At 32.0% G+C, this 12259-nt stretch overlaps 1 protein-coding gene across 1 annotated transcript; it reads right to left on the bottom strand.

The window, feature by feature from the left end:
- Positions 1–2906: 2906 nt before the first annotated feature.
- LOC124829431 (uncharacterized) lies at positions 2907–11610 on the bottom strand. Its single transcript, XM_047302936.2, has 13 exons — positions 11314–11610; positions 10421–10479; positions 9684–9955; positions 9528–9602; positions 9385–9443; positions 9119–9254; positions 8448–8544; positions 8269–8335; positions 5692–5790; positions 4965–5054; positions 4490–4644; positions 3768–3869; positions 2907–3639 (listed from the first exon to the last, which is right to left on the bottom strand). The coding sequence occupies exons 3-13, from the start codon at positions 9934–9936 to the stop codon at positions 3495–3497; spliced, it is 1278 nt and encodes a 425-aa protein (XP_047158892.2). The 5' UTR covers positions 9937–9955; positions 10421–10479; positions 11314–11610; the 3' UTR covers positions 2907–3494.
- Between the last annotated feature and the right edge of the window lie 649 nt (positions 11611–12259).

The raw sequence follows: 12259 nt of genomic DNA, 5'->3' as shown, positions 1-12259 counted from the left end.
AAATACAGCCCTTGATATGACGGACTGGGGTAAACGCGGTAGTTCAAAACGCCGCAGTGGATGACTGGGTGGAGGAAAGAGGGACTCTAGGGATGGGAAGAGGGAACTCTAGGGTTCGCACGCTCTCTCTCTCAAAACTTCCTTACATTCAAATTCTGAAAAGAGAAAATGAATCTCCAAAACTTGAAACCCTGCTTTAGTTCTGTTTTCACGTCATCTTCATTTTTTTAAATTGTTTTCCATATACACCACTCACATTTTAACATGTGTTCTTTGTCAAAATATTATCAAATACTATTGTGGATTATCCTTAATATTACTCAACTTTATAATAATAATAATAATAAATGTTTTCATTTCATCGAATATTTAATTTCGAAATATGTTTTATGTTATGTTGTAATTAGTCAAATTGTTTCTTTAATAATACTTCAAACGAACATATAAGTTAACGATTTATTTAGTTAAAATTATACTTTTTTTTATATTAGAAAATCAAAATAGTTAAAGAAAATTTGAATCGCAGATAAAAATTAAAAGAATATCAAAACTATAATGTATACCTATTGATTTGAAAAGAATGGTAGACAAATTATATTAATATAAAGATTATTTTCTTTGAGAAAAATAACATAAAGGAATTTTCTCGGGTTTAATTATCATATATTTTATGGAATTTATAAAATGCTATAATTAATGAAAGTAAATAAATTTACAGTTATAAAATATAGAATGGGTTGAACTTACGGAACATATACTCAGAATGAATGATGCATGAATAATGCTCTAATTTTTCATGTTCAAATTTAGAAAACACAAAATTACTATATTATTTATTTATTTAAAAAACACCAATGTTTTTGTTTAAACTTTTGAAAATATTATACAATCTGAAATTATCATAGATAAGTTTTCTTAGTAACTTCAAAAAAATTGTGTTCGAAACAAAGGTACTTTTGAGTTCATATAAAAAATACCTCTTTTACATTTTTAATATCATTAGTTTAAAGCATATATAAATACAAAAGGGTAGCAGACGAATCAGTACACCACCAAGATCAAAAGAAGTTAATGCTCTCCAAATAGGTTAGCGGGTCAATTTCGCCCACTACAATTTTGGATCAGATTGAATTTGAAAAAAATAATTTTTTTTTATACAAATCAATTTTCAACTTGGTTTAGTTATAATCTCGTTCATTTAGGTTGGACCTATCAACCTACCTAGTTTAATTTAATTATTAATTATTTTACGTTTCAATATTATAAAGAAAAAGATGTTTCAAAGAGACCAAAATCAAAATATTATAAATTTATCCATTCAAAATTTTGATCTTATAAATGGATAATATTATAAATTTATCTATTCAAAACTCTAATCTTATAAATGGATAAGTGACACAAAAATTATCAATATTATAAACTTATTTATTACTTTTTGAGTTTGCTTCTGGATTACATTTGAGTTGTATGTTATTTTTTTTAATTGTCTTTGAAATTTAACATAATTTTAGAGTGAAATTTATTTAAATTTGAATTATAAAAAAATTATAATTTTTTTTTATTTTAAAAAAGTTATAATAAAGTGAATCAGTGAGTCAACTCGTTTAACCCACCAACCCGTGGTAGGTCGGGCCAATTTTGAATTTTTTCGACTTGCTAATAAATGAACTCGGTTGGATTAATTCACTAAGTGATCAACACGTGATGGACCGAACCAGATTGAGCCAGATAATCTGTTTTGACAACACTACATAAAGTTGATATTGCCTTCATTGCCCTTTCACTTGCTTGTGTATCACTAATTCTAGTATATAATATGAATCAAAACAAGAATTACTTCAACAATGTTAAAAATATACTCCATTCATAATTCAGTTTTTCCGCTTAATTACTTCAATCTAATTAAAGCCTTAAATATTTTAGTGTTTTCTCCCCTTATATTAAATCCAACATTAAATACTTCATTTATTGAACCAATTTTACTAAAATATCATTACTCTCTCGATGATTAATGTTCCACTGAAAACTGAGAAGTCAAGTTATATTTCAGGTAAATATATTGTCATCTATAAAGAAAAACATGATAAATTTGTCCAATTTTACAATAGCTATCTTAAAATTCATATCAATAATAAATTGAATTGATGGAATGTGTAAAAAATTTTCAATCACCTTATATAATCATTAAAATCATAATTCAGTCTTTTCGCTTAATTACTTCAATTTAATTAATGCCTTAATGATTATAGTTTGAAGTTTTTCTCCTCATAGATTAAAACCAACCTTAAATACTTCATTTACTGAACCAGTTTTATTAAAATATCATTGCTCTTTCAATAATTAATGTTCCACTTAAAACTGACAAATCGATTTATATTTTAGGTAACTATATATTGTTGTCTATAAAGAAAAACATGATAAATTTAAATTTGTCCAATTTTACATTAGCTATCTTAAAATTCATATCAATGATAAATTGAATTGATGGAATGTGTAAAAAAATTTAAATCACCTTATATAATTATTAAAATCTTTTTTAAACACAAGAAATCTCTTTAGATGTTAAATTCTAAAATACATAATTATCGTATCATGCATTAACAAGTGCAATCTGTTCCCTCCATTCCACGCTGTTTTGATATTTAAGATTTCATCAAAGTAGTACTCAGTAGGAACCAATTTTATTATATTATTCTCACTCTAATTCTTAATTTCTATAAATATATTTTAAATAGTCTGATAGTATTTTTAACGTGGCGCAATCAGAATAGCAGTTCTAACATTTCAATAAATACCAAAAATATGAATAAAACTATTTGCAATAATAAAACCACAATTAATCTAGAATATATAGGGATTCCTATCAATTCAAGTTGTTATTTAAAACAAGGAAATGGTCCTCCATATGCATTGAACAAATTTTATTATAATACTATTTGATAAAATGTTTGATAGAATAGACATGGCACACCAATGTTTGATATAATGTCAAGTTCATATTGTTAAATTGTCAAGAATGCTATTAACGTATCTAGATCACCTTAGCACGTCATAAATTCTTTCGAATTTTAACACAACCTTAAGGCAACCATATTTTCTCTGCAATGCACAAGTCTATACACACAATCACTTGTACAACTTTGTTTGACAAATGGAGGATTTGACTGATTTGACGCATAACCAAAACAGTAATGATCATATTATTTGGGGTATTGGCAAGGAAACCCTTTTTTTTTTCCTAAAGTGAACAATTTACATTAACCCAACTTGAAGCTCTGTTTCCACTTGCAGGCCTTCTTTTTTCAAATATTGTGGAGGAGAGAATCAATTTATGGAGAAAAAACGAGGGAAAAGGTAAATAGTTAATTTTCAACTATTGACAAAGCATTCGACAATCACCCTTTTGAGCTTCAAGTTGATTGGCATCCTTTTTTCTGATAAGCTGACATCTGAGATCTGCAAATTTATATGGTTTAATCAATTTTCATTTGTCATCATCCATTGAGATTATTTGTGGCACCACTTTGTCCCCCTTTCACATTTTCTGTTTTCCAAGAGGAATCAACCTGAGGAAGTTGATATTCATCTGGTTTTAAAGCCAAGGCAAAATCAGGCAATGTTGGTGCTGTTTCCATGATTCTGTAATAAACATTGACACAAAAACGCATGATTTTATCAGTCATCTACTTCACTTTTCACTAACCATGAATCATTACCAACTATGAAATTCCATTTATGCAACAATTTACTGATGCACTAAAGTTTACCTCTCATAGGTATACAGATCACGGTTTACTCGCACCTTGCTTGAAGTATCCTTTGGAATTTTCTCAAAAAGATATTTCATTGTCCCCCAAAGAGGTGGATTTCTGCACCATTACTGCCAGTTAGATGGACCATGAAAAATAATACTACAGCCAAAAATGATTTTCTCTTTTAACAGAACGTTCAAATGAATTCATACTAGGCATAGCTGCCATTATATGAAGATTTTATTAAAAAAAAAGGAAAAAAAACATGGAGAATTACACCAAACTCATGATAAAATTACATCGCACTTATAAGAAAAAGTCAAATTTCTCAGCACATTAAAAAAATTATCATTAACCAATTCTTTTACATTTCAAAAAAGGCCTTTAATTTTTAGAAGTTATTGCTTTGGAGAATTTAGTATTAGTCTTCTTTAGCCTATTTCTACTACGTTTTCTTATAGTTTGAAAGATGAATGAATCAACACCCTGGCATGACATCTCAGTGATTAGGTTCAGCTCGTAAATAACTTGATGAAGTGGAATTCACCGCATATTCATTCAAAAAAAAGAGATAAACATAGTTAAGGATGCTAACATTTTATATATCATACATGACTCGTGATTTAAATATTGGCTCAAGGAGGTTCTAAAATTAGTATAACTCTTTTTTTCTGAAGATAACATAACATAACAGTATAAAAACAAATCAGTTTCTTTAAGGGAATGTTGTGAATAACCTTGACAATGGGGGTGCTGCATGAAATGCTTCACACAGCTTCTTACTTTCTTTGAAATACTCATCAGCAGCTTGTAAAGCAGCTACGGCCATTCCATGAGATTTCTCCGTGTTTCCCTCATCAAGAATCAATCCATGATAATAATATGCTGCAGCCTAGAAATCATTACAATATACATATGAATAACTTCACATCACTTGCTTATGCCAAAGGCATCTTCTTTGCTTGTTCCTAAACTGTGCATGAGTATGCTAAAATCAAAAGAAACACCATATACAAAAGTAGCTGTGCCGTTCAAGGTCTCATAAAGTAAGATTAAGAGCATAAAATATAAAAATGAATCAAATAGCTTCAACTGCATTTATAAGCACAAGGCAGCCAGTAACCACAAAATTCCACTCTATTTTTACTATATAAAGAAATTCACAATAATAAAACAGGAACATACAAATAACTGTGGAGAAAAAACACAAACCTTTGCCTCAACATACTTCCATTTCACAAAGAGACGATGTTTTTCACCCCAACCATTTGCTAATGGAAGGTTCATAATATTATCTTGAGCCTGCAAAATGAAAAGCGTGAATAAAGTTATGTATTCTGGTAAATGCACTCACGTTAGCAAACTAATGAACACATCCATACTCATACTGGGTATAAAGAATTAAAACAAAGATTTGTCTAAGGGAAAAAATGCTATTGTTCCAGAACCAAGAGAAACATGTTGGAGATGCCATCAGAAATTGGGTATGGAAGAAAAAGAATAAAAGATAAATTGAGAATGAACAGCTGCAGGTTAGTTACTTGGCTTTGAAATTCTTTTAGAAAGAAATCAACAAATTTATCAACGGAACAGGATCTATTCTAAGAGAACGTACACAATGCAAAACCAGAAAAGAAATTGTTCCACAGGACACAATGATAGTCACTACATTTGAATTAAGATTTGTACAGTTAAAAGAACTTGTATTTGGATTTGAATTTATATAGAAAAGGTCACATGCTCAAGTACAACTCCTAGGTTCTAGAATTCTTTACACACCTCACACCCCACCCTGGAAAAAAGGAAAGAGAAATTTGTATGGAATGTTCAAATATAAAATGCACCAGCAATAAAATGAAGGTTCCCATAACTCCATTAGATATGTCAATGAATATTTGAAATGCATTAATTATAGCAATTGAAAACTCTGCATTTGTACCTGCTGCCAATATTTCACCATCTCACATGCAAGTCTACGCTTCACTGCGAGAGTGGCTTTGGTACTATCAATTGCCATTCCAAGTTGGATATCTACACCCTATTAAAACAGAAAAACAAACAAGTATACCCAAAATAGATATGAGATAGAGAGTGTGGAAAGGTATCTAAATCTATATATTGAACCGCTTCTCCAGTCTTCTATGCAGTGTTGTTAACGTTTTACATGGCATTACCCCCAGGTAGGAGAGTCATATATACTCAACTACGGTTTTGAATTACACAAATTCTTAAATGGAAAAATGCATCTTTAGATCTAAAACTTTTAATCATATATGGTAATTAATACAAAATCCAAAGCAATTTACAAAATGAATTCAATTGAAATGATAGCAACCCTCAGAGATTTACACAATGATTGTAATCACAAATCACAATGTCCCCCTTATTGTCCGTTGTTAGCTTTAAATTTCACCCTCAATTCATAAAATTTTAATTTATAATTTAAATATCATTTGACCTAAGAGTTGACTTGAAATTTGAGGCAAATACTAAAATGACAAACATATCTTTCTCCACCATTTATGATAGGAAACCTAACAATTTACCACTAGACTAAAAACTATAATTTATAGTCACACAATAAGAACATAGTGACTCGAACACCATCATTTAATTAAGATTTGGTCTACCTAACCTCCGTCACAAAACAGCGGATACACCCTGTAACAATATCTCCTTCAACAATTGCCCTGCTAAAAATCCAACTCTTTGATTATTACTCCTTTATTTTCACCTTTGCCAATTCATTCTCCTAGATTATGGCAACAAAGGCATGAACTAATATACTGAAAAGTCAAACACATGGTTCTCAGATTCAATTACTCAACATAAGAACTCTGTCTATTACTCTTCTACAAGCTTAAAATGAAATATTTTATGTTACTAGCCTTACTATGAGCAAATTTATACATATCCACTCTCAGTATTTCTGTAAGCTTTTGGAAGAGGAAATGTCTGAAATCTGCTCGACCAAAAACCTTTGAATGACCCACCTATGTGGAAGATTAAATTGAAGAATAGTAACAGATTTTAAGTGAAAAAAGCATTTGTCAAGCACAGAATTTTTACTTCAACCTCTATTTGAATGGTGCTCACATTGTTGGCAAATGTGCCTAACTCTAAGCAAGAACAGATTATCTTGGGCCCATAACCCCTTTTTCTCGGATTACAATGGCAGTTTTATCTTCATAAAAGAAAAGAATAGAAAAATATACGAAGCATAAAACTAGACTTATAATATTTGGTCATTAGTTCTACTATTTTCTCATTGCATCATCTAATAGAACAAGGTTGTTTGTCGTTGTATTATTCTCTTTACATCAAGCATAACAATTCCCGTGACATGCCACTATTATTCACAAGAAGAAAAACTCAAGCATTGTAGCATTGTTATTAAGTAATGCAGTCTAGCAAACTTAAACATAAAGCAAATGATTTGAGCAATTTTAAGATAGATGTCAGCATTATAAAAATAGTAAACGTTTATGTATTCTCACTCAATAGCCGAAGCTTCTAGGTTAGTTGGTTTAAAATAAGATATTTTTTGACAATCCCATATCGACTAAAGATATACAAATGGATACAAATCTCACCCCACAACTCAGTTGTGAGATTCAATTAGGCCTAAAACCCACACTTTATAAGATGGTATCAGAGCTTATCCCAACAAAGTTTGTTAGGCCATATCATGTCACCCACTATCGATCACCCATGTTCAATCCTTGGTGTAACAAGGTGTTATGTGAGATTAAGTTAAACCTAAAACTCACACTTCCCAAGAATATCTAAGCCCTATCCCACCAATAATGATGGTGCACTCACATATGTCAAGTTTATGACATCAAGAATGTGTCAATTCCTTACTTAAGCAAGCTTTGGAGGTTAAGTCAAGCATAGTCCATTCTTAAGGCCAAATTAGTTTATGGGGAAGTATCAAAGTCTTAGTTTGTGAGTAAGTAGTCTACACTTTGACCAGACATTCCCATATTCTTCTAAATATAAAGCAAATTTCAGTACAAGGTAGACTAGAGTAAGAAATTTAAAAAGTACAAAAAACATTAATGAGCCTCCTTCAAACAACTTAAGCATTTTAAGTAGTGGATTTGTGATTTAATATTAGAGCCTATTTGATGCTAGGCTACCATCAAATATCCACTCTTGAAAACTCCACATCCCAAATGTCCAACTTTGTGCATAATGGGAATGTATTAAGATTCCACACTGTCCCAGAAAATGCCTAAAAGACAAAGGATCTTTTATATTGACTTGGGTAATCCTTTCTTTTGAGCTATATTTGGATTGAGTTAGGCCTGGTCCATTCCCGATTTTAATAGCAAATGTATAAATAACTTCGCAAAGCTAATTCCATTAATCATTTCTCGAAAATGCAACATAACTTCGCAAAAGAATGATGGATAAGAAGATTGGCTCCATAAATATTTACAACATTCAAGACACATCGATTACTGTAATGGCTTTCAGTTCATAATTCTTTTCAAGGCAAAAAATATAATACCTGCCCCAATGCTTGCAAACAAAGTGCTCGGAGAACTCCTTCTGCAAGGTCTACTGGTAAATTTCTCCTAAAATCAAATTAACAGTGAGAAGAGTGATAAAAAGAAAATAAAAATAAAGATGGTTGTTTAGATTCCAAAAAACTGTGAAGTCAACTGATGATATTACATGTGTACAAACCTGAGTTCGGCAGGCAACTGTGGAAGAACATGCCTTACAGCACAATCAAGATACCCAGCTGCCTTTAGGAAGATATCAACAGAAGCTCGTCTGCTTTCTGTCAGTAAATAACCAAAAGCTCAAACTTCCCAATAGGAATAATATACATAAAGGTATCTGTGAAGCAGTATCATTAGAAACAGAGCATTGCAGCATATAAGACAATTAAAAATTTGTTTCCATTTAATCAGCTAACACAATATATAGTGAACATGTGAAAAAAATTTCATGAAATTTTGTAATATTCTGTCAATAAGATGATGAAATTTCCATGCCAAATTATGATAACTAGACATGAACACCAAGAACTGCAATGAACTATTTACTGATAGGCTATGAAAAAACAAGACAGAACAAAAAAAGAAAGAGAGAATTATCTTTCGTCAAACTTCAAATAGAAACGGATAAATTAGTAAACACTAGTCATTGAAGAATACAGATTCCATGTAACCACAAAATCACACACACAAAGCAGAAACAAGATTAACAGAAAACCACAAGATATTCTACTGGTGTTTCCAATTGGAATTATTTTTATCCAATGTATTTTGGTTGTTTGATGTAAAAACCAATAAGATTACCAGGCAAGTTACAAGGAGTATGTTGACATGTGCCAAAAAAAATCTTAATACCTTCTGATACTTTTGGCTGATGACCATCAGTGGACGCTCTGGGAAGAAGTAATAAATTGGCTTGTGATAATGATAGCATAGCCATCAAGTGCAAAACTGACAACACCTCATACCAGGCATTTGACATGGCTGTTTCCTGGAAAAAAGCAGTTGCAGCAGCAAACAAACAAAAAGTGGAGCAGATAGAAAAATATCAGCATTATATTGTATACAGATAAACATACAAATCAAAGCAGAAACACATGAATCAAAAAAGTAGGGATTACCTCTGCATCATCCTCTTGATTCACCCAACCAAATTGTATTTTGTATTGTAAATGGCTTCCTGCATAATAAAGATAAGTGATTAATCAGGACAAGTTGTGGAGAGAACATCCATCAAGTATGAATAGGCTAAAACATGTTTTACCATTTTCGACTAATCCCAAAAGTACTGGCAAGTAGTCTTCAAGAGCCTGCTGAAGATCAGCCAATGTTGAACCTCCTGAGGATGAAATTTTGTGATGCATCATTAAATTTGAGCAACTCATTCACTATAAAATGATTCATCCTTGCTAGCACTAACCATGTTGGGTGGCACTTTTCCTTTTTGTTCTTGTAATTGTGGGCCCTTCTTGACCAGCCATTACAACTATACGAGTTCTAAGCGCAGACAGGCGTTCCACTATATTCTTGGACAAGTAATCACCAAGTGACAGGGAAAAATCAACAGGTTTAGGAATTCTTAGACCGGGAACATACACAGAAACCTCCCCAATACTCCCTGGTCTTCTTCTATTCCCACTAGAATCCTTTGGAGTGGAGACGAAGCAGCCCATATCCTGAGTACTATACCAGCTGATACAAAAAAAGATACAGTGAATCACCACCAAAAATTTAGTGCTTCTGTGCACACAACGAGTTTCTATTGTCTCTGACATTAAGAGACAGAGAGATACAAGTATCAGTCTCAGATTTATTCGCGAAACAAAGATCACTGTTCATCAATCAAAGTTCAAAAAGCTTAGAGAATACTCAAAACTTAGAGGTAAACTAACAGTAAAAAGCCATTAACATGAGTAATTAAATGTCAACCAACAAAGAAGTGGTAGTAGGTTACTCACGAGCGGCAATACATTTTAAGTTGTACCAGGGCTCTCCAATATTATTTTAAAACTGAAATCTTCTTTATTTGACAGCATTGAGTTATTTTATTAGGCCATTTTCAGCAGCAATAATGATTCTGATTTCTTTATTTATTTTCCTCATTCCGTAATCTTAACTCGTAATTAAAAATAAGCACCAAGGATTTATCCAACTAACCTTGTCGTTTGCCCTGGCAGTTCACTCTTCACTGGTCAGGTAAAAAGTTCTGCTATTCTCTGTTCCAAAAATTCACAGGGAGAAACGTGAGGTTGAGGAAAAAAAATATAGACATAAAAGCAACTAGATCACAAGAACGGCATGAGACACGACAAGTGTGGTCCGTGCCAATTCTTGATTGGGATGACAAGGGAAAGGTTTCAAAAGATTGCAATAGGCATGAATAGTGAATTGGTTATAGTAAAACTAAAGGTAACACTCCCCCCGTGCACCTCGTTACACCAACAACACAAACCCAACATAAGCAACAACCCGCATGAGAACTTCCTCAGGTTAAAGAAACTTCAAGGAAAAAGTTTCGGCTCATAAAATTGGAGAAGATAGCAGGAGAAAAGTTTGCAAAAAGTGAGAATCATGAGTTGAGTAAGGGCTTTCCAAAGAAATCCAAACAAGCTACAATTGCAGAAACGCAAAGGAACATTGGCATTTTTTATATCTCTTTCTTGCACTAATTGATGTCCTGTCACAGCTTCACACCACTGTCACTAAAGCCACCGATAAATCAGGAAAACAGTAATGACAAAAATAAAAGCTCCAGAGATCGAAACTTTTTTAAACTAACGAGAAAAATGCACCATTGGATTAATGAAAATCACATAAAACCTTGGATTTAAGAATTTATATTAACACCACACCTACCCACCACCCAAAAAAAAACTTTGTCCGAATTCATTCCAACACACGAGTTGAACTAATTTTCCAACATGATACAATCCCCAACCCAGAAAAAACACTTGTTTCAACAAACCCCCCACCTGTGTTCATCATTTCCGAAGAAAAAAAGATCCACCTTGATATTCTATTCAAAATCGCATGCTGCTAATGAGTCTTACCATGAACAACTACAGTGGCATCAATTGGGCAAAGCAGAGTGAGACACCCAATTGCAATCCAATTAAGAATCAAAGGAACCCTAAAAAAGCAGAGAACTTTTAGAGGTGCCCAGAAGCAGAAATTAAACTTGAAAAGAATGTGATCCTTAGCGATTCCTTCAGAGAGACGAACAGAGACAAAGACAGATACAGAGACAGAGACAGAGTCTTCTTCTATATTTGAGAACAAAATTACAAATATATTTTAATTATTGTGGAACATTGGGATATTGCTTGTTTTTATTCATGCATAGCAATAACATAATAAGAATATGATATATGTGTGTATGTACGACACTGCCTACAATGTTGTAAGTTGTAAGCAGCCACAACTAGAAAATGGTATTATCATTAACATTAGAATTAGCATTAGGTGGCTTTATATATTATTGTTAATTACTGAGATTAATATATTAGTTCCAATTGCGTTTAAATGGCGCACATTTTGCAAAAACCACGTCTTTTTGAAGACTCATTGATTCTCAGTTCTACTTTCTGCTGTGCCAAGCTGGTTTTACTCGTACCCACCCTTTTAGATTAGCGTTGTCTTGAGATTTAAACTGATGACGAAAATTAATAAAATAAAATAAAATAGTTAAATGATTTTTTAAAATTGTAAAATACATTTATATTTTAAAATAATCAATTGTTTGATTTCGTCCTGAGTGAGTGGCAAGTGACCACACTGGCAATTCCTACAGTATACACACAAAGGGATTGCTTGCCGTCTCAGTCTTTTTTCTTTTTTTTCCTTCTAGAAATAAATATTAAATATTAAATAATTAATATAAAAATTACAAGTGGGTATTACATAGGAAGATTAGGTGTGCAGAAATTTGAATTGCATGCAAGAGTGAGGTCATCACAAAATCAAGAGCAACCCTCGTTTATTTCCAATACCTAATTT

This window comes from Vigna umbellata, chromosome 8 (genome assembly GCF_029865625.1).
Source record: "Vigna umbellata cultivar VRB3 chromosome 8, Vumbellata_1.0, whole genome shotgun sequence".
Taxonomy (NCBI): domain Eukaryota; kingdom Viridiplantae; phylum Streptophyta; class Magnoliopsida; order Fabales; family Fabaceae; genus Vigna; species Vigna umbellata.
This window is presented reverse-complemented; position numbering and strand designations above follow the sequence as displayed.

Bases quoted from the DNA above. Each gene is read 5' to 3' on its own strand.
- LOC124829431 (XM_047302936.2), bottom strand. From the start codon at position 9,936: ATGGGCTGCTTCGTCTCCACTCCAAAGGATTCTAGTGGGAATAGAAGA. The intron at 9,255-9,384 runs GTAATCCCTACT...GCTTTTTTCCAG, and splicing joins ATCAAGAGGATGATGCAGAG to GAAACAGCCATGTCAAATGC. The intron at 4,645-4,964 runs GTTTGTGTTTTT...AATGATTTCTAG, and splicing joins GGAAGTATGTTGAGGCAAAG to GCTGCAGCATATTATTATCA.